Here is a 23,092-nt window from a genome sequence, read left to right as displayed (position 1 = left end):
GATTAAGGTGAACCTCCGAGGCGGTACGCCAGGATGTTTCGAGGGCTCGCTCTGCACATTCTCGAGTTATCCTCCTCGGCGGCGAGTGGGACCAAGACGACATACTCGGGCGCTCTGCAGCGCAGTGCATCTTTGTCATTTGTTCATGCGTTGAAGGTGAACGTCGAGGCACCCTTCGCCGCCGTGTTTGTATTCATCAGCGTCAGTGACCGGTTCGGGTATGACAATCAGCGCGCAGCGAGTAACTGAAGCAAGGGGGAAGAGGGCGCTCCCAGGAGACATGCCGCATCTGGCCGCCGCGGCGCGTGAGTATAAGGTAGACCCAATGTAGATCCGACGACTACACGTGACTTTTGAGGGCCATATCTCCTCCTCAAGCACTCTGCAGAGGACGGGGAAAGCGAGATCATGTTCATAAATGTTCATATGAGTTGTTTATGAAGTTTGAGCCCTATCGGTGCACAGGGGAGGGAGGGGGAAGGCGATCATGCTAAGCGAGAGAGTCGTCGAATCTACACTGGGCCTACCTTATCGTCTGGGAGATGAATGATCAAACCAGAGAAGACTCACCTATCGCCTGCTACAGTATACCAGTCATGGTATAGAACCCCTAGTTGAATGAGGCTGGTACCTGGGAATGAGATGGAGTGTGCCAGCGTCCTTCGGAACCTGTTTGTGTGCTTATCCGCAGTGATGGGAAGATTTAGTATTTGAACATACTATTGCACATGAAGTCGAGGATGATGTTACGTTGTGTGAAATAGACGGGTGACTCAAGTCTCTTGTGTGGGATCGAGGGAAGGTATTCGTCCGCAATTCCCTCGGTACGTAACAGCAGCCTCTATCGTACGCTATACGAGCCTTGAAGGGCTTGAAGTGCGGCGACCGTACGTGGGATCTTGAACAGTGATGGCTTCCATTGGCCAGCATGCTGCATTGGCCAGATGGCATAGAACCGAGCGTCAATCCGGGCGGTGAATAAATAGACGATGTGGACGTGGAAATCCTGCAAGTCTCAGCCTTATCCTCCCCGCATGGCAGTATCATCCATGATCGTACAGTCCACGCACCTCATCGGCCTCTGGAATAACTTGTTTCGGGATAACTTGTCATCGTAGGTCCTCCCTGCTATTGCCTGATAGCAAATACTCATTGTTTGCATTAGTAAGATCCCTTACAGTATTGTCGCGATACCAGCAGGAGCAGGAATAGTGTCACTTGCTGTCTTGTTCACACAGGCCGCCGTGCGTCTCGCCCAACGTGCGAAGCTGGGAGGCGCTCGATACGAAACGCCTGCGCCCGACGGCCCGGCAAAACCCCAACCAACAGTTGCCTCTCACCGCGAGAGACGCGCTCTTCTCAAGTTCCAGGTCTCTCGGCTACTACTATGCACTTTATTACTCGCTCTATCCGTTGCGACCGCGGTCGCAGGCAAGTCAGAAGGAGAGGCGCACTTTCTGAATCTCAGTCTCATTGCTGTATACGTATGTGGACTACATAGATTCAGCTCACTGGACCTCGGACTGACCCCTCAGTTGGTTCCGTTTAGGCATATACATCGGGCCTCTCGTTTACGTCAATCGTACATCAGCAATTTAGTGCATCCTTGGAAAGACACGTGTCTTTCCTTTTGCTGACAACCTGGATTGCCTACGCCTATCGTGACATTTGGCCTCTGGCGACATATACCCTGGTCCCTGCGGACACTTCGGATGGATGGATTCTGTGGGTCGAATTATCCGCCCTGACGCTCGCAGGGATAGTTGTTCCTTTGACAGCACCGCGGCGGCACATACCTGTTGGTCGAGAAGTGCGTGAGAGACAGGTCTTGTATTGCCTCGTGTTACTTCCGTTTGTTCACCAATCTCTAGGCGAGCGAATTGAGTCCCGAGCAGACAGCGTCTCCTCTCTCATTGGTGACATATGCTTTTTTGGAAAAATTCATCTTGAACGCCTCAAGGATGGCAGACTGCCCGTTGGACAAGCTTCCACCGCTCGCAGACTACGACAGAACCGACTACATGGTCAAACGTAGCTTCCAGGTGGGCAGGGGCCAGATTTTACTTCACCTATAAGTTGCGCTAATGCGATACTACCTCTAGACTTTGGACCCATTCGTCGGGAAGCATCAGAGAGGCTTGCTGTTCGGCCTACTCTACGTCTTCCGTGAGTTGAGACTTCATATGAGACTCCTCGTTTAGTCTAACCAGCACTCAAGGATCTGAATATCTATTGTTGACTATTGTATACGCCATCCGCGTAAGCAACTTCATCTCCGCCATAGCCGTATCAACATCTAACACCTACCAGGTGGCTACCAGGTTCTTGAGCCCCATCGGCTTATTTCAGCTACTGAAGTACGCCTACCGTCTACTTTTCTCAGTTTTGCAGATTCTGAAAAGCGAGCTAGGTATGTGGAGACAGGCGGGGCACATGCGACGATCCGACCATGGGTTTGGATTGCCTGGTTGTCGCTCGGCCCGTTAATCAGTCAAGGAGCGATGAGTTTCTACATCTTCCTCGCGGTACGTACCAGTATACCTCACCTCTAGTACCTTACACGCTCAATGCATCATTCCTGTAGAGTAGAGCTAGAGTACAAGCGGGGGCGATGCTCACGCAACTAGTCTACAACCATGCCTTGCGCGTTCGAATGAAGGCGGACGTAGACTCCAGCCACACAGAGGAACCATCTACCAACAGGTCTTCGAGTACTAGCAAGAATTTCAGCGGGAAGCTCTTTACCCTCGCCACCAACGACATTGAAAACCTCCTGGAAGGAAGGGATTTCTTGCAGATTCGTACGTCCCATTGTGCTCACACCGAATTTAATGCTGAGCGGGAGCTGTAGTATTCGCCCCGATCCAGATTGGAGGATGCATAGTCTTTCTGTACCTGCTACTTGGCTGGAGGTATGTTACAATCCATCGGCACTCATCTGCTGTGCTGACCTGAGAGAACGTAGTGCATTCGTCGGATTAGCTGGCATGATCATCGTGTGGCCTATCCCTGGATATTTTGTCGCATGGATGCAGAAAATCCAGAGGGAGAGAATGAGGCTGGTAAGAGAGTTGTTGAGACATGGCCCTCTCGTCACGCGAAGCCGACGCATTTCGTAGATGGACGCACGCGTTCAAGAGATCTCTGAAAGTACGCTCAGGCTACTCAAACACTCCACTTCCTCAACTGCTGGTTGACGCAACCTCACAGCTGTCACCATCATACGGATGATCAAGCTGTTCGCCTGGGAGGAACGCACCGCGGAAAGGATCAATGAGAAGCGTCAGGCTGAACTCAAGGGAATATTCAAATTCAAGTTTGTGTTGTTGCTCAGCGCAAACGTGAAGTACGTTTCTTGAAATCTTCTCGCCGTTTCACGTTGCATTCTCATACCTTCGAATTCACAGCTTCGTCATCCCCATGCTCGTCATGCTCTTCACCTTCTTCACTTACGTGAGTTCAGGTTCTCTCGTGATGCATACAGTCGATGACTCGCCAAACCATAGACCGTCATCATGAAGGAGGAGCTCACCGGTAAGTATCTGTCATGTCCGCTACAGTCATATGGAGCTCTGATTCCCTCTCAGCCTCTCGGGTGTACTCGGCCATAGCCAGTGAGTTGGAACTCGTTACCTACGCCGTTACCTAGCTCACATCCCACAGTCTTCGATACCCTAAGCTCGAACGTGAGCGCATGTATGCGTCTTTTCCCAGTGATGGTACAAGGTATGTACGAATAAACCGTATGCTACCGGATGTCCCAGGGTTGACCAGCCTCGACTGGAACCAGCGAAGGTCTCTCTGGAACGCATCTCGAACTTCCTACAACAGGTACACTCATTGGCATCCACTCGTATGGAATGAGCACTCACGGCCGTTTATTGCATGATATATAGACTGAACTTATAGATGAGTTCGCCGCACCCGCATTGCATTCTCCAGTCGCCGCTCGAGACGATGTGATCGGTATCCGTGATACCACGTTTGCCTGGTCCGAGCAAGGTAGCGAGCACTCCGAATCCACCCCGACGACTCGTTCGTTCGGGCTTCGTATCGACGAGGTTACGTTTGAACAAGGGAATGTCAATCTTGTAGTCGGGCCGACCGGATCAGGGAAGACCGCCTTGTTATTGGCGTTGCTCGGTATGCGGACATTCATTTCTCTCCATTGATTGTCTCCCTGATGCCAGAGTCTAGGCGAGATGCATGCGATTCCAGACAGCCCAGCGTCGTACATCGGCTTGCCGCGCTCAAGAGGAGTTGCGTATGTGCCCCAGGAATCCTGGATACTGAGCGACACCATCAAGGTACATACGGGGCTATCTACCATATGTGATGCCAAGCATCTCAACATGTATTTGCAGGCGAACATTCTCTTCGGCAGCCCCTACGTTGAAGAACGCTACCAACAAGGTACTCCGCACTTGTCTGTCAAGTCCTCGGAGGGGTACTGATAAATGATGTATGTAGTTATCCAACAGTGCGGGCTAGAGCATGACCTCGGCTTGTTCGACTACGGCGACGAGACTGAAGTTGGTGAACGAGGCCTAACTCTGAGGTACGTCACTGTGAGCTGACGTGCTGAATCGAGAGTGTCTGATGTCTTCTGACAGCGGTGGTCAGAAGGTAGCACTGCACGCACCTGTCAACATGGCAGAGTACCACTTACCCTGATCTTTGCAGGCCCGCGTTTCCCTTGCTAGAGCAGTGTACTCGTCTGCAGAAACTCTACTCTTAGATGACGTGAGAACCCCATCATTAAGATCTTGAAGGTAAACAGAGCTGAACAGTCCCCAGGTTTTCGCTGCGCTGGATGTACATACCGCACGATGGATCGTTGAGAAGTGTCTCAAGGGCGACATTGTTCGCGGTCGCACCGTGATCTTGGTCGTACGTAGTAATCGGCTTCCTCGCACTATGCGGAACTGACCACGGATTCACAGACGCACAATGTTGCTGTCGTGGAGGGCGTTGCTTCCCATGTCGTATCCCTAGGTCAGGACGGGAGGATCGCCCACCAAGGCAAATGGTCGCGTGTGCTTCAGGAAGATGCGGCTCTCTCCCAGGAGCTCGACGTCGAGCGGAAAGAACTTGCGGCTGATATGGAAGATGCCAGTGGAGTGGGCGACACCGAAACAAAGCAGTCCGCGACGAGCGGACAAGGGAAGCTCGTTCCTCCCGAAGAGATTTCGCAAGGGCACGTCAGTCGGCGCACAGGTGAGCCCAGCTCCCATTTCCGTCTCACGCTCGTGTATTGACGTTCACGCAGTCAGCGCGTACTTGTCTGACATAGGTGGCCGCCACCCCGTCGTATTCTGGGGCTCAATTACCTTCGGTCTCCTGATCTGTCAGACTGTCAATGTAGTGCAACTATACTGGCTAGGCTATTGGGCGCAACAGTACGAGGATAATCAACAATCAAGCGTCCCGGTTTCATTGTGAGTGCTTCTCCAATGTTGGGAAATTTGTCTCACTTCCGGCGGCACACAAAGTTATCTCGGTGTGTACTTTGGACTCATCGTTCTGGACTACATACCTCGCTGGTCAAGTTTCATTACCTATCTGTTTGGTATCATGAGGGCCTCTGAGAAGATCCACACGTCTCTCATACAGTCCATTCTGCACGCGGCATTGAGGTAACGCCGCCGGCCTTTTCATCTGCCCAAAGATGTTCATCCAATGAAATTCTAGGTGGCTGGACACGACCCCGACGTCTCGAATCATCGCTCGCTGCACTCAGGACATCCAATCGAGTGCGTCCCCTTCCCATTTGCTTCCCTCCGCAACTTGTTCATGGTGTCTCACAGTCGATGGTCCGCTGTCCGAAACTCTCTACAACGCATACGACACGACGATTTCGCTCCTGATTATGTTTGCCGCGATCGTCACGGTGGCACCCATCTTCTCCGTGGTGGGAGCCATATCTGCTGTGCTCGGTGGCTGGTGGGGACAAATCTACCTGAAGGCCCAACTGCCAGTCAAGCGGGAGATGAGCAGAACTCGCGCGCCCATCCTCGGGCACCTCAGTACGACGTTATCCGGGCTAGGTAGGCAGTCGATGGAACCTGCCCAACCTTGAAGCTGACCTATGTACTTGTAGTTTCAATTCGGGCGTATGGCGCGCAAGAGCACTTTATCCAAAAGTCCTACCTCAAACTGGACGACTACACTCGTGCCACACGTACCTTTTATAACCTCAACAGGTTCTGACGTATAGCTTGACTCTGGAATTGCACGCTGACCCTATCCCCCCAGGTGGATTGCCCTTCGCTTCGACATCCTGTCTACCATATTCGCTGCATCTCTTGCAACCTACCTCGTGTATGGGCCGGGTGCTAGAGCTGCCGCAACAGGATTTGTCTTGGACCAGGCCCGTACGTTGCGCTGCCAAACAATTCCTTTTGATCAGCCTTTGACTCGGAACATCAGTTGCTTTCAGCAACACTGTCCTCTGGTGGGTCCGTCTCGTCAACGACGTCGAAATTCATAGTATGTCCAAACATCATCGTTGCTACTCTCTATGCAAGTTGTCTTACTTCAATCAATCTTTCCAGGCAACAGGTATGCCCTAGTAAGTCTTAAATTCAGGCGGATGTTAATTTAGTCATGTTCCCAGTCTCGAGCGGGTGGAACAATATGTGCACATCGAGCACGAGGCGACTCCCACCTCCGCTGGAATACCCCCAGCATACTGGCCTGCTAGCGGCAGTCTACGGGTGGAGAACCTATCTGCTCGGTACTCAGCGGTAGGTAGACAACATGGACGCAGTGCTTGACATTGTAACGAACTGAGCGCTTTGCAGGACGGGCCTCGTGTCTTGCATGACATCTCTTTCGAGGTGAAGTCTGGTGAACGCGTCGGGATCGGTAAGTGCCACATATAGTCTCAGCGCATTGGTACTCTTATCGCGAAGCGTTGCTTACTAAGTATCTATCAATAGTCGGGCGTACCGGCAGCGGGAAGGTAAACTATAATTGGTTCTATTCTCAGGTTCAGATGGCAGGTTCATGATGCGTCTTCCGCAGAGCTCGTTAGCGCTGTCACTCTTGCGTCTGATTCTCACCGAGGGACAAGTATACTATGATGGGATCCTGACAGACTCCATCAACCTCGACGCACTGCGGTCCAAGATCACTATCATCCCTCAAACGGTCAGTCTCTCATCGCACCACTCACAGAGAACCAGACCAGCTAATGTCCATCTCGTCCAGCCTGAGCTCCTCAGTGGTACCCTGCGCCAGAACCTTGACCCGTTCTCCGAGTTTGACGACGCTGTGCTGAATGATGCTCTTCGCGCTTCGGGACTCTTTTCCATCCAGAGCACGGAAGGCGAGGGCCACATCACCCTCGACACGCAGATCTCTAGCGGAGGAGGAAATCTATCAGTCGGGCAGCGGCAGATCCTGGCCCTTGCAAGGGCGATCGCTCGGCAGAGCAAGCTGCTCATCCTTGACGAAGCTACGTCGGCGATTGGTGCGTGATTGATGACATGCATGATGCCCTGCATAACCTCATCTCACTGCGGGTAGACTATGACACGGACACCATCATCCAGCGATCGCTTCGGGGGACAGTGAGCAAGGATACGACAGTACTGACCATCGCACATCGGCTGCAGACCATCATGGATGCGGACAAGGTTGTGAGTGTCGTCTCGTTCTGCTATGTATTGGATAGCATGATGCTCAAGACTCGATATCGTTTTAGCTGGTTTTGGACTCTGGCCGCGTCGTAAGTATCTCTGTATCCACTGCCTTATTCCGTCCCATTAGGACTCACTGTATGCACATAGGCCGAGTTCGGTTCTCCTGCCGAGCTACTCAGGAACAATGACGGTCTCTTCAGCGCCCTGGTCAACGAGAGCAGGGACAGGGACACGTTACGAGCCATCGCGGACAAGAGCACCGACGCATAGAATGATCAGGGTAACGAACAGGTGCATGCATGTACGTTTTGTCAGGTATCACTAGATCTGTCCTTTTATAGCACAGCGGATTGGAAAGGTCCGCAGTTGTCGTGTCCCAGACAATCATATACATACCTACATAGTCCAAACGAGAGTGAACGACCTCGGAGATTAGTAATTTGAGAATATCCGGGGCAGACTGCCACGTGTTCCAATGGCGAGACGGCGGTACACGTTCCATAACCTTCCTTCTCCTCCAACTGGACGGCTGAGAGCTGCAAGTCTTTCGACTAAGAAGCTTCATAGAGTCACATCCACGAATGTACAGTCCTCCCACTCCAGCACCTGCCCCCTGTCCGTCACTCCCTGCACGTAGAACCGCACTCCCTTCGCACCTTCTACCTCCGCGGGTAGACATGCTGGATCGACGTAAAACCGATTCTCCCGCCCGTCCAGTCCCGTCGTCCCGACGAACGTGGCCGTCTCAGGCGACACAGCACCTCCTTCGCCAGTATGCGCCTGCATGTATACATTGAAGTAGGCAAAAGATCGGGGAGGATGGTCCAGGATCCAGGCCGCTTCTGTATCCTCAGGCGACGTCAGGGTGAGGGTGGGCACCGGACCAAGGGATATCCCCGTGCCCCAAGTGAGGGTACCGACGAAAGGCGAGACTGTCTTGTATATCGGCTGGTTCCGCGCGAAGTCTGCCCAGATGACCTTGTGATTGAGTGGGGTGTGCGTGAGCGAGAGAGGATTGGCGTAGACACTGAGTGCACCGATATTGATTGAGAAGGCCACCGCCTCCGTCGGGTCTTCACAGGTGAAACCGATGACAAGTCCAGCAGCGGTTAGAATGTCAGTGTGGTGGTCCACAGCGAGGGTGAAGTCGAGCAAAAGCTCTGTCCAGCCGTTAGGCAGCGATGTCTCGGACACAGAGTTCACGTCGAAGTTGGCATCAAGCTCCTTCGCGAGCGATTTCACCGAGGCGCCGACGTTTGCTTCTACGGGTCCATCGAGCTTGTAGACAATGGACAGTCTGTAGGATCTGCGCGGGGCAATGGCGAGAGATTGGATTGGAAGCCAGACGCAACGGAAGAATGCGTCTTCAGAGACAGAGCCAGGCGCAGATATAACAACGGCGACCGAGCTACTGCCGAGCCATGCGTCGTCTATCGAAATGTCCGATGTAGCGACGGGAACGGCTTCCTCGCGGTCACCGTCTTCCCATGCGAGATTCGGGCGCGGGAAGAGGAGGTCTCCCATAGACGTCGTCTTGTGCACGTCAGTCCATCCCGATTCAGAGCGGAGGACTTGGGCTCCGCGGACGAACCACGACCACCCTACTCCGGGAGAGAAAGTGGTGAAGAATGGGAGGTGGGCTGGGTTGGGCGGAGGTCGACGAGGGAAGAAGTCCGCGATGGGTTTGAAGGGCCCATGCTCGCACATCGGCTCTCCTTCGCGCAGTGCATACGCTGGAACAGGGACCTCTTCGCCTAGCTGCTTGGGGCCGAGCCAAAGGTTGTTCTCGTATTCCCACCATGACTTCCATGACCATCCTTGCTTGTCCTGCTCGCTTTCCCATGTCCAAGCGTGACCGAAGAGGGCGACGCTGAGTCCGAGGAACTCTGGATCTACGTGCGAGATCGCTTTGTAGAGCCCGAAGCCGCCTCCTCCATGCGAGCCACGGCCCCATACGTCGACTCCGATGTAGATGTCTTGAAGTTGCTTCGGGTGGTGGAACTTGGACTGATCAAGGCTCAGAAGATATTGCGCGGTCATAGACGGATATGGGGATGGCCACTGGTTGGAGAAGGCGTGAGAAGGTGGGAGGACATTCACAGAAATATTAACTCACGGTGTAGTTCGAGAAGAATGCAGTGGAGGGTAGGAAGAAAGGAAGGTTGACGCTATTCAGCCTGTCCTGCCAGCGTAACCTGCCATCCACGATGATGCTGTCATACCTAAACCTTATCGTAAGACTCAACTGATACACTTCACCACAAACATCACGCTTACCAGACCACTTCGGCGTGTGGACCAACTTTGTGCTTGAGCTCTTGCTCTAGCATGGCAATCCACATCGTCAGGGCGCGCGTCTGCTCCACCCCGCCGCGAAGGACGGCTTCGAAATTGAGCAGGTACCCATCAAAGCCCCTCTGGTATGCCAAGTCCGCCAGTAGCCGTGCGTAGTGGGGTGATGCCGGTAGCGTGTGGGCATCAGGTTTCGCGGGGCCGGTGACGACTTTCGGCAGCGCGCCCACCAGGAGCCGTAAGCAGTCCGCCTCGGACTCTGCATGCTCGAAGATCCTGAGGATAGTATCAGCATATCCATAGACTCAACGCAAGATGAGAGCTATACAGGTTACCGAGCATCTTGACACCATGACGATGGGCAGCTGTCGTCCATCCCGAGGGAGGTATGGTCACTCTATGGTGAGAGAAGCTTCTGATCATCAACCACCGACCGTCTTCTTGGAGGATGTGGCGGAGACCTACTATATGAAAGATTCGCAGTAATGCCAGAAGTTGAAGGTATATGATGGTGCCGTGGACGACTCTACATAGCCTCCCTAGACGATACGTCCGAGTTGGTCAGCCTGTCGCTTCATGCGAATTCGACTGTCGGCGAAGAACCTTATAGTCATGGCACATCTAAAAAGGTTTCAGCACCAATAGCCATATGCAGCTCAGTGGTTTATACCAGCAGCTTGCCTCTCGTGGCAGAACCAGAAACGCCTTCCGCCTCACTGCGAGGAACGTAGGGCAACACGCCTTCTAACTTCTTGGTGGGCGTCGCTGCCCAGTCGTCTAGATCGGCGAGAGATCGAAAGTATGGTGCCTCATCCGCAATGAGTGCTGAATGATTACTTCCACGGATTGGCATGACGGTGGTAGAAGGCGCGGTCCGAGTTTATGGTGGTTGCGAAGGGGGTTGTGCGCAGCCACATATGGGCGGTTACACAGAACGGAAAGCGTGGGGAATCGTCGATCAATCCCCCAAGTGAAGTGCAGCTCGCAAGTCATATATAGCGGAAAGGGTAACTACGAACTATATTCGATAGCAACATGCATGCAGCGAAGTACAAGCAATAGACTGCAGAGAAAAAGCTATACTACGAGGTTTGGAGCGCGAGAGGACACTACCAGCGCCCACGGCGCCCGCTACTACCGGGACCTTGGTACGGGCCATAGTCCGGGGGTGGCCTTCCACCACCAGCTGCAAAAAATGGACATCAGGAGGTGTACAACGGACAGAGACGTCAAGAGACGCACCAGCTCGAGGAGGGGGAGGAGATGAACGCGGTCTCCCTGCGGAACTTGATGACGGTATAACAGCATTGCGGAACAGCTGCATCAGATCGTCTGTACGGAAGATAGGACCTGTAAACGCAACACCATCAGCCAACAAGCACACATGTATCTGACAATGGCATGCTCACCATCAAATGTATTCGGAGCCGGAAGAGTGCCGATAAACCAGTTGAGGACGCCGGGCAACTGCACGCCCTTGTCTTCTTCTTTCTCTTCCCTGAAGCGCCTTGTGGCAGGCGGACCCTCACGATCTCGCTCTCTGTCCCACATTGGGGACCCATGGCGCCGGTGCTGCGCGCCATCCCATCTGTCGCGGTCGCGACCTCTGCTGGGGCTTCCAGGACGGGCACGCTTCGACGGGTAGTCGCGACTCTCGTCGCGCCTTCTATGATCCGGCGATTGCGCTCTCTTCGAGGACGTACTCTGGGTAGGAGTCGACTGCTTAGCTGCCTCAGACACAATGGATTGCAGAGTGTCCGTGCGCCCAAGAAGGCCACTGCTGCTGCTGCTGCTCCCAGTGCCGTTGAGACGGGACGACCCGCCCGATCGAGAGATCTGGAAGCCGAGATCACGCGTAGCAATTGCGTCAATATCCAAGTACTTGTGCCTGTGTGCGAAGCGCTTGATAGGAGGATCTGCAACGGATTTGATATCAGCAAGGATGTCGAAGACTAACGCATATGACAATACATACCTTGTGGGTACACCTCCGCCACGCGCTTTTCGAGCTTGTGGGCAGTTGCGAGATCGCCGTACTGGTACTCATAACGAGCCCACCGCTCCCATAAGGGACGGGCTTTGTCAGGCGGGAAGGTACCAATCACACGCTCAAACAGAGCTCTTGCGTCTGTGCAGAAGACATATGTTAGCAGCCACAAAAGAGGACGAGTAGAAAATTATCTTACTATTCTCATCGTTGATGGAAATGAGGAAGCCGAGATAGCGCAGTACGTACTCGACTTCGTCGCTGAAAAGTTCCATGCCCTTCTCAAAGATCCGGCTAGCTACCTGGACGTCCTTGTTGCCACAGTGATATTCCATAAATGCTGCGTAGTAGCGTCAGTTAAGTAAACGAGGGACATGAAGAAAGCGACGTACCTTCGGCTTCATGCACCTCCCAAGGCGTCCAACGGTCTCTGCGGGCTTTGCCAAACACAGCACGAGCAGACTTGAGGCCCTCAGCACGCCTAGCAAACCGAATGTACATGATCCACGCAATGCCGTAGTGAGTGCGTCTCTCGGACAACTCCTTGTCCTTAGGCGGGCGTTCATCAGACGCTTGCGTGTTGAAGGACGAGCTTTGCGATTGTGTGCCTGGAGCATCCGTAGACTGTGTCTGACCTTGCTGCTGAGAAGCATTGGACGAGCTTGACGATTTCGCCAAGTTCACCTTCGCTTCGAGCGCTTCCAGATCCTTGCGCAGAATGTCCAAGAATCTCTCGAACGTCGCGTGTACCTCTGCAAAGTTACCTTGCAACTCAAGCGTCTCAGCGATCTCGAAGTTCAACACGAAGCTGAGTGCGCGATCAGCATTTTTATAGCGCATACATTCAATGCGTCTTACCTAGACGGATTCGCTTCGATGCCGGCCTTGAGCAACGCAAGCGCTTCATCGGTCTTCCCGACACTGTTCGTCCAAGCATACGCCATGAACCTGTGCTTGCCACGTCAGCACGACCGATGTCCCAAACTTATGGAACGACGCACCAGATTTCCGAGTAGAAACGCATGCGCACAGTCGCCTTCTTGTATACGCTCTGTACGCGCTGGATGAACGTACTCTTGTTGCTCTCCTCGATCTCGAGCGGGTTGCTTTCCTCCCATTTGAGGTACTGGCGCCAGCGTGCGATGAGTGACTTGTCGCCGGAATTGAAAGTGGGTGGACGAGGGAGCCATATCGCGGGGCGCTTGCCTTTCGGGGGAGGCGGAGGCGGGAAGAGGACGGAGAGATGGTCTTGCAGCTGGTTGTATACGGTCCGCGCCTGCATGTGGTTCTCCTGGAGGTCGGAGATGAACTTCTTTGCCTGTAAACGGTGAAAGATGAACGACGCGAATAGCACAGGCAAGAATGCTCATACCGTGATCTTGTTCAAGCCATTCTCGAAGTCTTGATAGTCTTCCCAGAGCCGCTTGACGTTCTCCATGGGGATCTGAACGGCCTGCTGATACGCTCTTCGTACGGCGTCCATCTTCTGTTGCTCTTCCCACGTTGTGTTAGTCTGGGGCGACTCGTCAGTCATGCTCAGCGACTACAAACTAAGGGGCATATGCCTGAAAGAACACACGCTCGCAATCATCACGCATCACGCGGTCGGAATTGGGAGCACGCAGGGTCTCGGAAGGGTGGGGATGGATGACATGCATATGATGAACTACAGTGATACAGCAGTCGTAGCGACAAAAACAAGTCCATCACAAAGAAACCAACGAAGATGGACGATCGGAGGATGAGCGATCGGCAACGACGGTCACACACTCTCAATGATGGTCCACATATGCACAGAGTGTGGCCCTCAAGTGGTTCATGCGAAGCTCTGTGGCACTTCCGTTGAATGACCCGAGCGTACACTGCAACGTGTCTAGAGACAAGCAGCCGGCCTCGCGGGCTGGCACATACTGAGGACGCATATCGAAAGGTTGAAGCGAAATCACACCAGTCGCGCCTGGAAATCACATACTTGGCAAGGCCTTCGTCAGACATAACGTTGACGAAGGCTTTGCCCTTGCATAAATGACAACCCAGCGGCGAATGCACACGTTGAGATCAACATGAAGTTGGTTCGCAGGGTGCTTGCTCGAGAATTGACGAGCAGCGGAAATGAAGATGCAAGAGAAACCACATACCTCGCCGGCTTTCAGAAAATTGATATAATCCTGCCATATGTCGTAGCTATCCTTGTCCTGGCTTGCGTGGCTGAGCGCAAAGTCATAGCACTTGCGAATCACATCGCGCGCGTTTGGACCGGTCGTTATTCTCCTACAATCATTCGATCGTGAGTGTGGCGTGCAGTGGTTGCGTATGTGGCGGCCAAGTCGCACCTGATATATGTCAAGTAGAACTTGAGAAGCTCTACAGAGGGTGTGGTTCTCAGCAAGAACTTCTTGAACAGGGTCTCAGCGTAGCCGAACTGAGACGGGTCGTCGAGGAAGTGTTGGAGGTACGCGATCTGGACGGACGGCTGTACGCTGCATGTCAGACGAGAGGCAGAGGCTCGCGAGGATGTGCGGTGAATCTAACAGTGTTCGGATATGTTTCGAGCATGCCTTCATAGGTATCCTTGATCTTCTCGATGTCGCCCGACTCCTCCGCGAGGTCAACCAACTTCAACCAGCCGTCAGCATCGACGGGCTTTTCACGCAGTTGCGCACGCAATCGTTCCCATTCTGACTGTGGTGGAGGTGTTGGTGTTGGCACCTGCTTGGAAAGGCTCGCTTGCGTCTCTTGGCCGCTTGGCTGCGTCGGCGTTGGCGGGACGGGCGGTGTGTTGGACTGCTGCAGTTGGCGCAAGGCGTTGAGGATGTTCTCGGAGAGCTGGGTGTTGTCGCCGCCCACGGTAGTCTGCACGCTGTTGGGAGGGTCTTGCAGCATGGGCTCCTCCGTCGACGGCTCAGTCATGGTGGTGAGGAATCAGGATGGGAGAGAAGACAACGATGGCAGACCTGGCAAAGGTGTTCGTTTCTCCCTTGAAGCTCGTGTTTGGCCGTGCTTGCGGTCGGCGCTCGTGTGCGCACCGTGACCGACGCGTCGCGCGCCATGCGCGTCGATGGCGCCGCGACGCGCTCTCCTCCTGACCACCACCGTCCCTGTTGCGCCCGTCTCGCCCGTCTTCAACACTCGCTCGGTGAAGACATGGACGATCTGCAGGACGCACTCAACGCTGTCAACACTGCAATCGCCAAATGCAAGGCGCGCGAGAGAAAGCGTCTCACGGACACCTCGGGGCATGTTTCAACGCATCTCGTCTTGCTGGTCAGTATGCGGTCTCGGTAAGAGTGCATATACTGAACGTTGCGCCTCAGAAACTCTCCAGTATATCCCAGCAACTGAGCGAGAAACTCGCGACCTTCCTCCGTCACTCACTCGGCGTACTATACGCTGCAGTGCCCGTACCGGCGTTGCGACTAGCAGCAGCCATCTTCGAATCGGTCTATCACAATCGCATATTGTCCGCTATAGGCGGTGGACAGTCGGATCAGAAGGAACTGTGGGAGTCGGTGCTATATGCGCTGCTATCTGGTGTTCTGGTGAGTGGTAACTTCGAGTGAGCGATCCGGACGAGTTTCATGAGTCTTGGACATGGGTAGGATTTCCTAGATGCACACGATAATAGGGCTACCAAGGATGCCGTTGGGAAAACATTGTTCTCCATATTGTGCGACGTCTGCTTCTCCCTTACTGCCCCGAAGACCGGTGTTGACCTACGCTGCACGGTACGTATGGACATCTTTAAGAAACACCGAAGAGTTGATTATATGCGCCATTTAACAGGCCTACAATATCTTGATCGACGCCTCCGCGTCGCACCAAGGCAACCAGAACATCTTGAGAGATCCCAAGGTCTTAGGCGGAGAGCGACTCGGATCATGCATCTGGAGGACGAAAGGTAAGTCACACATATACTCAGTGCATGTCCACCCAAATCCAATATATCCTGTTAGACTACCTGGCCTTGGAGGGTTTACTCAACCTGTTCGCTCGCGCCCTGCCTTCGACAAACAACTCAGCATCTGGCCGTGTCAAGCGAACCACGTTCATACAGTCCGTGTTCAAGAGCACCGTGCCTCCTGAGGCTGGGGGCATAGCGGACTCTGTGTCGCAACTTCTCGAAAACGTCCCCTCAAGCGATTGGGAAGAGACAGCGGTCAAGGTCTTGGATGCGTTCGCGAGAGGAAACATCTCTTAGTGAGTGCACTTCTCTTCCTGGCTGCACTAAGTTGATCGAAGATTGCACATAGCCCTCAGCCACTCCCCGTCAACGAACTGATTGTAGGCGATGAAACTTATCCTTCCGACCGCCTATATGCGGACGACAAGACTTTTCTAGCCAACGTGTTGCTTGGGGTATGTCCATAATTCCAATGGGGCTGATACCGCGTCTCATCAGCATCACCTCCAGGATGATCAATACGAATCCCTAGAAATCGCATACACAAGCCTCGAGCGGATTCGCCTCGACCGCGTGGGCGAGGGCCGAATGCGGGTCACACTTGATCTGAGCATGGCTCCCAGGCTAGGAAAAGAACTCCTCGAACTGAAGAGCAGCGACGAAGACCGACAGCTCAAGGCAACGTTTGTGGTGAGGACCGAGCAGGCACAAAGATTGTCTCAAGTGCTCGGTAGTAGAGGTTTGGTACGTGTAACCTTCCGTCTTCCACCGCCAGCACTAGTCTCATGCTACTCGCAGAGCCAACTTGTCTTGCCTATGTCGGAACCGAGACCCAAGTTGTCATTGGCGTTCGAGCCCGCCACCCTCGAGATTGATAGTGCTGGTCGACTGGTCGAGCCAAGCCAAAGCGAAGTGCGTATATCTCATCACTTTCTAACAGGGATACTGACAGGTCTGCAGAGGATAGAGAACGTGTCTCAGTGTGCGTTGGCTCTATCGTTCGGCATGTGTGCGCAGTATCTGATCAATTGAAAAGTTTACAGGACGGACGACCCAAGCGACGATATCCAATCCGCCGGAGACTTTGATGAATTTGTCGCAGCCATAGAAGTCAGCTCGCAACTGATCAATCCTTTCGCTGTTGGGATGCAAGATGTTCGTCAAGTTGCAGAAGCCAGCAAGCCCGAAGTCCTCAAGACCGGCAATCAGCTCAGCAAGCCGTCTTCGACACTGAAATCAACAGCCCTAGCTCGGACAGGAAGTCAACTTGTCCGCGATGCTGGCTTGGGCGGAGATGTGGACGACCTCTCTGATATTTCTACCGATTCTGATAGTCCTACCCCTACATCGAAATTACTCAGGCGTACCAGTACTTCTGCTTCCGCTAAGCTTGTCCGAGGACGTCTATCTTTCGAGCCGGTCTCAGCTGCTAAAGACGTTGGTCGCTTTGGGCGCGGTCGAGTTGGCAAGATCATCCTGGACTCTGACGACGACTCGCCTCCCGCACCGCCCGCCAAGTCGCGGCCTCGGCCCGCCAACAGAACTCTCCTGCGCGAACCGACTGCTGACGACCCCCTCGAGGAACATCCTGACGCTTCGCTTCCTGTTCCTCTTGTGCCACCAGCAACGCCGCCCTCCCAGCAAGATCGCAACACACTCGTGGCTGCTTCAGGTCTTGGTCTACAGTCTGGTAGCGCGAAGGTCCTGCGCTTCTCTGATGTCATCCCTGCTCCGAATTTCAACGCTGCGCTATCTTCTCCGGTCGTTGTCCCTAAGAGCGTTCTCAAGAGTGCTCTCGTCAAGAAACCGCCTGCTCCTCCAGCTGCTCCGGATGATGCTCTGCTAGACTCTTCGCCTCCTCGCGGACCCCCTGCGCGGAACACTCGGGCTACAAAGCCTGCCACGTCGAAGGTGGAGGACCCTTTATACGATCTTAGTGTGTATCTCCCACCACATCATGGCACCTCGTACTGACTTGTTCACAGTCCCTCCGTCAAGCTCGCCCACACCCGGCGCAAAGCGATCTGTAAAGGCAGCTCTGCGCAAGAAGGACGAACCCGCCAGTGCCGTCAAGGCTGCCAAGAAGGGCCAACCCGCAAGTGCGACGGTCCACACCAGCAAGCCAGCGAAGAGGAAAGCACTCGCGGACGTCGAGACGGACGAGAACGTTCCTCCCGTTGCAAACGACACCGAACATACTAGGCCTGCGAAGCGCGCGCGTACAACGCCAACCCCTCCGACCCCGAGCGAACAGGAGGACGTCAAGCCGAAACTTCCTAGCGACGCTGAGTCTCAGGTTCTCCGGCCTGCTATGCGTGCGCGCAAGCAGTACCGTGCGAAGAGGGGCCGTACCTCTTCTCCTGCAGATGGCTCGGACGCTGGGCCGAAGTCGCGCTTCGTCGACTACGATGCTCTGCCTAGCCCCCCTCGTGCTGCTACTGCTTCTGTGAGGTCAACTCCACCGCGGAAGGTGAAGACGAAGGCTGCGGAGGCTAAGGCTGCAGAGGCGGAGAAGACGGCGAAGCCCGCAAGAGTGACCAAGACCAAGAACTCTGACGCAACGATCAAGGTGGACAAAACGGAGAAGACAACCAAGCCCAAGGCAGAGAAGGCAGCGAATACGGACAAGGTCGTCAAACCTGAGAAGTCGGAGAAGACTACGAACACGGAGCAGACTATTGTCGCGGAGGAGGTGCAGAAGGACAAGATCGTCCAGAACACCGCACCCCAAGTTGGTGAATTGGTCAAGTCTACTGCGACGGCTGCCCCTCGTGGTCCTCCTCGACCGCGCAGGGTGTGCGCTAAAGACAAGGCCAAGGAGAACGTGAAGCAAGCAGAGGCCAAAGAAGGCTCTTCTGCTCGTTCCGTTCGAACATCTGCTCGAGCTGCCGCCGCCGCTGAGAAACGCGTACAAGATAAGAAGGGGGAGGAAGAGCAAACCCTCAAGGACGACGTCGCGCACGGCAAGACGGAGGACGTTCCGAAGCCGATGGAAGCTGGCTCGGAACTGCCTGTGAGTCCTCACGTATGTTATTTCTCGGTAGTCGCTCACGGCAGCGTCGGACTGGCAGCTCTTTGTTGACACTTCGCCACCCAAGTCAGATATAGTTCCGAACGCTGCGTACTCCAAGTACAAGCAGAAATTGGAGCCTGCTGTTGTTGTGCGTACTAGTATTAGCTTACATCTGAACTGTCGTTAATTACACACCTGCAGGCTCGTATCGCGGAGCCGGAAGGCGTCGGTAGTGTGACAAAGACGTCAAGCAAGGCTCCTTGGGACGTCCTCGCTGAGAAGACCCTCGACAACCCACCTACCATGGATGACTTCGTCGCGGACATTCCTGACGTAACGGCCGACAATGACCCTGCCGATGCTAGCCCTGGTCCCGAGGCAGACATAACCCTGGTGCAACCTTCATCTCCTGTTGTCGTTCACAAGGCACCTACGAGCGCGTCTAAGCTTGAGGCAGGGATCAAAGCAACCACTCCGCAGTCAATCATAAAGGTAGGTCACTAGATCCGCGCATATGTACGCAGCTGACTGATCGGTCCTCTGCAGCCCAAGCCCCGCAAGGACATATCAGACGCGCCCGAGATTGCTCCTCCAATCGTAAGTCGCTAGCGCCTTTCTATTCCCGTTCCTCACCTTGTATCGCCAGATCAGCAAACCTTCGCCCATCGTAATCAAGCGCGAGGTTGAGTGTATCGACTTGACCTTCGACTCTCCTCTCAAGGCTCCGAAACGCCGAACCAACCTCAAGGTGGCACCGGAAGAACCAAGGAGGCGATCTCCTCGGCTCGCTGTACAGACTGCAGACGTGGGGCATGCTGTCGAAGAGCCGGACGTGGTCCATGCGCAACAGTACCTGCCCGAGCTGCCGCTGAGACCTTCGGTCCATCCAACCGTTCGGTTTGTTTCGGAGTCCTTGCGATCGGCCAACGAGGTGGCAAATGAGGAAGATCATGGGTATGCCCAATGTTCTGTGGCGTCCCAGGTCGGAAAGCCGAGTGAGTCTCTGCATTGGCCACTGTTACAGACAGCTGACTCCTTCTCAAGGTCTGCCCTTCTCCAAGAGGCAGGCCGCCCGCCGCAAACAAGGAAAGGAAAAGGAAGTCGCCCCGCAGGATGAGCGTCCAGTATACCACGAGGATCCATGCATGCAGCGTATCATCGAGGTTCTTGACGATCTGCACGAGGTCTGTCGGGGGCTCTCGGTAGCCCCAAAGTTTACTCTGACCTCCATCCTCATCGTTGCCCCAGGTCGTAGTGCAGAGCGTCAAGAACAGATTTGAAGGCCTGCGCGAAGACGTCCGTGCAGGTAGGGACGAGCTCCTGCGTCGCGCTGCGGACGATCTACACGTCATCCGTGCCGAGAGGTGTGTGCTTCACCTGCATTGTTCCCTTCAGACTCACCTCTGACACTTGGTTGCGCTTCACTTATACAGCGTCGTGCACTTCAACGCCCTCGTCGACCTGGAGGCCGAGTACGCTACGGTGGGAAGGAACGTCATTCATGAGACGGAGGACTGGATCAAGGTTAACCAGGAGATCTGTCGGGAGCTCTCTGCGGCGGTGGAGACGCACGACCGCAGCATGCTGTCGAAGAAGATGCCGGCGACACTCGTTTCTGTCAAGCTGTAACCCCGCGCGTTGTCGCTCTCTTCGTGAACTCATCTCGGATACTGGACATTGGGATGTTATTTCGCTGATCTCGCTTCTTGTCGCTGTCTCTTTGTCTGGAACATATGTTTGTGTAGTCTCCGAATCTGCTGTAGTACATGTGGATGCAAGTGGTATATATGTGCTAATGCAATGTCACTGTCCACGACAGTCCATGTATGCATCGTCCGACCATTACGAACCTCACCAGTCCGCGAATCCAACAATCTTGCCCTGCCAAACCCACCAAATCTCCTCATCTTCCTCGTCCTCGTCCGCGTCCTCCTCACCTTCACCCTCGCCGTCCTCCACTCGTCCCGCCGCCGCCTTGCTCACGAACGCCGACCCGCCACGACACCCAATCCACGCGCCCTCAGTGCGCACGCCCCTGCTCTTCGCCTTCTTCGCGCCCGTAGGGACAGGGACGGCTCCCGCGTCCTCGAGGAACGCGTCAAGCACGCCGTCAAGTGAGCGCGTGAGGTTCTGGCGCGCAGCCCAGGCAGAATGAACGAACCGCCGGGGAGCGCGCAGGTAGATCTGTGTCTGCGTCGGAGCTGCGAGAGCAAGTCAGTTTCGCCTGAAGGAGGGAAGAGAGGAGCCGAGACGTACCAAGCTCGCTGGACATATCGCCCTCGCCGTTGACCCATGCGTTCATGAGCGTGCGAGAGAGCAACCGCTCGGCTGCACGGAGGGCTTGCTGCTCCTCGGCGTAGGACAGCTCGGGGGTAGGGGTCACTCCGCGGGAAGCGCGGGGTGGTGGTGGTGGTGGTGGTGCAGCAATGGCGGAAGGGGTCGGGGGTCGGTTCTCGGAAGCTGCAGCAGGACGAGATGGGGGAACAGAAAAGGTGAAGGTCTGCTGGACTGGTAGCGGCGTGGGGATGATTGGAGGCGAAGGCAGAGATTCGGGCGAGGGCGCGAGTGAACGCGTCGGAGGCGACTCTGGGGAGGGCGAGCGCGACGACGGTGGTCCCGAGTCGGAATCGCTTCCCTCGTCTGTATCTGCAACTACATCCTCCTCTTCCTCTTCACTTTCGCTGACGCTGTCCTCTGCATCTGAACCCTCTTCACTGCACTCTGGCCCGCTGTCCTCCTCCGCTGAGTCTTCGTCGCTATCTTCTTCTTCTTGGCTGCTGTCCCCTTCGGATTCAGACGCGGCGTCGTCTGCGGACGGTACGCTCGCACGAGCACCCCACACCTTAACTTCCAGCCCATCAATCGTCAAGAGGATGCGTGCGCGAGCGGCGCCTACGCTCGTTCCAAGCACAAACATCAGGTGCGCGGTACCGCGACGTCCTTCTTCCACAGCAGTGGCAACGTGGCACCGCTCACCTTCGGGGTCGTCGTTCTCACATGTGGAGAAAGACGAACTATGAGACTGCGAGCTGGCAGACTTGCAGCGTGCATACGCGGTTGAGAGTGCGACAAAGGTGGTTTGGAGGTGGGAGGCGAGGGTGTCGAAGGTCTCAATGAGTTCATCGCGCTTCTTCGCGACTTTTGGGTTAGACTTGCCGCCCGGCATGCGGGAGAGCTGCGCGATGGGGCTATGGCAGACAGAATCGGTTCAAGAGTGTACAAATGGGGTTTAACAACGAGACGTACAAGGGTACTTGGTTCTTGAGGAATAACGTGTGGGCAAGCAGCGAGAGCGAGAGTGCTGCGGCCATTCTGTGGGATATTGAGGGAGTTTCAAGGACCACAGTGGGTACCTTCAGCTTTTCCAAGAAGCCAGTCTGCTGTAAGCTTTCTTGTTCAGCATTTTCGTTGTAGACCTGGAAGGGTTTGGGTGGTTGCAGGGCGATGGGTTTGGTGATTGTAGGTGTGGGTGCGAGTGGTGGTTTGGCAGGCGGTGTTCGCGCCTGTGGCGGGGACGTAGTAGGCCTCAAGACCATCGTGCAGAAGATGTTCGTCGATGTCAAGCAGACGAGAAGAGTTGGTCGGACGACCTGGCAGGCGCAGTGGTCTGGTAGTGGTTGAAACAGAGTTCCAGCGGCCCGCACGCGCTCTAGGAACGCGTATGATCACATGACCAACTTTAGGGCCGGTGCACTCGCGTATTGTCATAAATTCTCTCTCCTCCTCTTCGTCCTCGACGCTCACGCTCACGCTCACCTTTTCCCCGACAATTCAATGCATCCCCTCCAAGCCATGGCCGGTCATCATGTCTGACAACTCAGCCTTATTACCAGCATCGGGCTTCTGAAACAAACCCACTCGCTCATGCCTAGGGACATGGCTCTCCGTGCCTTCGTCTCCTTTACTCGTGATGTGGAAGATTAACGGCGCCCTCTCCACGCTTGGACGTTCGAACTTCGTGTTGGTACCCCGTGGACGATTGAGCACTAAGAAGGGCGCACATCTCATCCTTTTCCGGGATCGGCTGGACAAAGGTCGGTCGCGTTGTCGAGGTACGTTTTTGCGCAAACTGTTGCTACGCGTTCGGATTGAATCTTGTTGTCCTTGTCGTAGTCACTGTGTAGTCTACGTATTTGTCCAATGAACGACGTTGCTCTCACCTCCACGAATGCGAAACTTGTTACGTTTGATGAAATGCCGTCGGGATGATGGATCGGCAACCTTCCCGCTCGTTGTTGGCCATATGCACCCTC

General features: G+C 54.7%; 6 protein-coding genes across 6 annotated transcripts; 2 read left to right on the top strand and 4 right to left on the bottom strand.

Annotated features, from left to right (window-relative positions):
* Positions 1-1,047: 1,047 nt before the first annotated feature.
* Positions 1,048-8,051, top strand: L226DRAFT_493129 (multidrug resistance-associated ABC transporter; the record flags this gene model as incomplete). The annotated part of the gene is made up of 41 exons (XM_067677420.1): positions 1,048-1,114; positions 1,166-1,484; positions 1,550-1,810; positions 1,872-2,042; positions 2,103-2,166; positions 2,219-2,259; positions 2,311-2,357; positions 2,411-2,525; positions 2,585-2,801; positions 2,852-2,912; positions 2,966-3,062; positions 3,120-3,150; positions 3,211-3,346; positions 3,408-3,453; positions 3,507-3,534; positions 3,588-3,614; positions 3,664-3,726; positions 3,791-3,831; positions 3,897-4,143; positions 4,198-4,307; positions 4,365-4,413; positions 4,471-4,558; positions 4,614-4,626; positions 4,684-4,743; positions 4,798-4,890; positions 4,944-5,217; positions 5,270-5,438; positions 5,493-5,636; positions 5,692-5,753; positions 5,808-6,047; positions 6,101-6,203; positions 6,256-6,374; positions 6,430-6,493; positions 6,605-6,746; positions 6,804-6,867; positions 6,942-6,964; positions 7,027-7,152; positions 7,213-7,474; positions 7,531-7,643; positions 7,709-7,732; positions 7,794-8,051. Coding segments are annotated over 41 exons (4,544 nt in total), but the record flags the coding sequence as incomplete, so codon positions are not given.
* A 156-nt stretch (positions 8,052-8,207) lies between these two features.
* Positions 8,208-10,280, bottom strand: L226DRAFT_547812 (uncharacterized protein; the record flags this gene model as incomplete). The annotated part of the gene is made up of 4 exons (XM_067682529.1): positions 8,208-9,707; positions 9,763-9,868; positions 9,924-10,214; positions 10,267-10,280. 4 exons carry the CDS (start codon positions 10,278-10,280, stop codon positions 8,208-8,210), a joined length of 1,911 nt encoding a protein of 636 aa, XP_067530943.1.
* A 136-nt stretch (positions 10,281-10,416) lies between these two features.
* L226DRAFT_230881 (uncharacterized protein) lies at positions 10,417-10,841 on the bottom strand. Its single transcript, XM_067673090.1, has 2 exons — positions 10,609-10,841; positions 10,417-10,559 (listed from the first exon to the last, which is right to left on the bottom strand). The coding sequence occupies exons 1-2, from the start codon at positions 10,789-10,791 to the stop codon at positions 10,500-10,502; spliced, it is 243 nt and encodes an 80-aa protein (XP_067530942.1). The 5' UTR covers positions 10,792-10,841; the 3' UTR covers positions 10,417-10,499.
* Positions 10,842-10,917: 76 nt separating this feature from the next.
* Positions 10,918-14,879, bottom strand: L226DRAFT_539014 (Suf-domain-containing protein). Its single transcript, XM_067681610.1, has 12 exons — positions 14,458-14,879; positions 14,259-14,398; positions 14,064-14,196; positions 13,298-13,438; positions 12,927-13,243; positions 12,784-12,873; positions 12,318-12,733; positions 12,125-12,265; positions 11,914-12,066; positions 11,348-11,854; positions 11,181-11,288; positions 10,918-11,124 (listed from the first exon to the last, which is right to left on the bottom strand). Exons 1-12 carry the CDS (start codon positions 14,833-14,835, stop codon positions 11,048-11,050), a joined length of 2,601 nt encoding a protein of 866 aa, XP_067530941.1. The 5' UTR covers positions 14,836-14,879; the 3' UTR covers positions 10,918-11,047.
* A 127-nt stretch (positions 14,880-15,006) lies between these two features.
* Positions 15,007-20,567, top strand: L226DRAFT_230828 (uncharacterized protein). Its single transcript, XM_067673089.1, has 18 exons — positions 15,007-15,189; positions 15,240-15,464; positions 15,525-15,650; positions 15,709-15,823; positions 15,879-16,122; positions 16,176-16,281; positions 16,337-16,570; positions 16,625-16,738; positions 16,787-16,808; positions 16,863-17,762; positions 17,812-18,839; positions 18,898-18,987; positions 19,041-19,331; positions 19,386-19,436; positions 19,486-19,834; positions 19,884-20,023; positions 20,088-20,203; positions 20,273-20,567. Exons 1-18 carry the CDS (start codon positions 15,070-15,072, stop codon positions 20,466-20,468), a joined length of 4,467 nt encoding a protein of 1,488 aa, XP_067530940.1. The 5' UTR covers positions 15,007-15,069; the 3' UTR covers positions 20,469-20,567.
* On the bottom strand, positions 20,562-22,375 carry L226DRAFT_493122 (uncharacterized protein; the record flags this gene model as incomplete). The annotated part of the gene is made up of 3 exons (XM_067677419.1): positions 20,562-21,040; positions 21,096-22,027; positions 22,086-22,375. 3 exons carry the CDS (start codon positions 22,373-22,375, stop codon positions 20,691-20,693), a joined length of 1,572 nt encoding a protein of 523 aa, XP_067530939.1. The 3' UTR covers positions 20,562-20,690.
* Positions 22,376-23,092: the final 717 nt, after the last annotated feature.

This window comes from Lentinus tigrinus, assembly GCF_003813185.1.
Source record: "Lentinus tigrinus ALCF2SS1-7 unplaced genomic scaffold L226scaffold_38, whole genome shotgun sequence".
NCBI classification, from domain to species: Eukaryota; Fungi; Basidiomycota; class Agaricomycetes; order Polyporales; family Polyporaceae; genus Lentinus; species Lentinus tigrinus.
Note: the sequence above shows the minus strand (reverse complement) of the source record. Positions and strands in the feature narration are given on the sequence as shown.

Coding starts and splice junctions, on each gene's coding strand:
- L226DRAFT_230881 (XM_067673090.1), bottom strand. CDS start 10,791: ATGCCAATCCGTGGAAGTAATCATTCAGCACTCATTGCGGATGAGGCA. Junction 10,560..10,608: donor CCACGAGAGGCAAGCTGCTG/GTATAAACCACT, acceptor AAACCTTTTTAG/ATGTGCCATGACTATAAGGT.
- L226DRAFT_539014 (XM_067681610.1), bottom strand. CDS start 14,835: ATGACTGAGCCGTCGACGGAGGAGCCCATGCTGCAAGACCCTCCCAAC. Junction 12,874..12,926: donor CGTTTCTACTCGGAAATCTG/GTGCGTCGTTCC, acceptor TGGCAAGCACAG/GTTCATGGCGTATGCTTGGA. Junction 12,734..12,783: donor ATCGAAGCGAATCCGTCTAG/GTAAGACGCATT, acceptor TCGCGCACTCAG/CTTCGTGTTGAACTTCGAGA.
- L226DRAFT_230828 (XM_067673089.1), top strand. CDS start 15,070: ATGGACGATCTGCAGGACGCACTCAACGCTGTCAACACTGCAATCGCC. Junction 15,465..15,524: donor CGCTGCTATCTGGTGTTCTG/GTGAGTGGTAAC, acceptor GGACATGGGTAG/GATTTCCTAGATGCACACGA. Junction 16,282..16,336: donor TAGCCAACGTGTTGCTTGGG/GTATGTCCATAA, acceptor CATCACCTCCAG/GATGATCAATACGAATCCCT.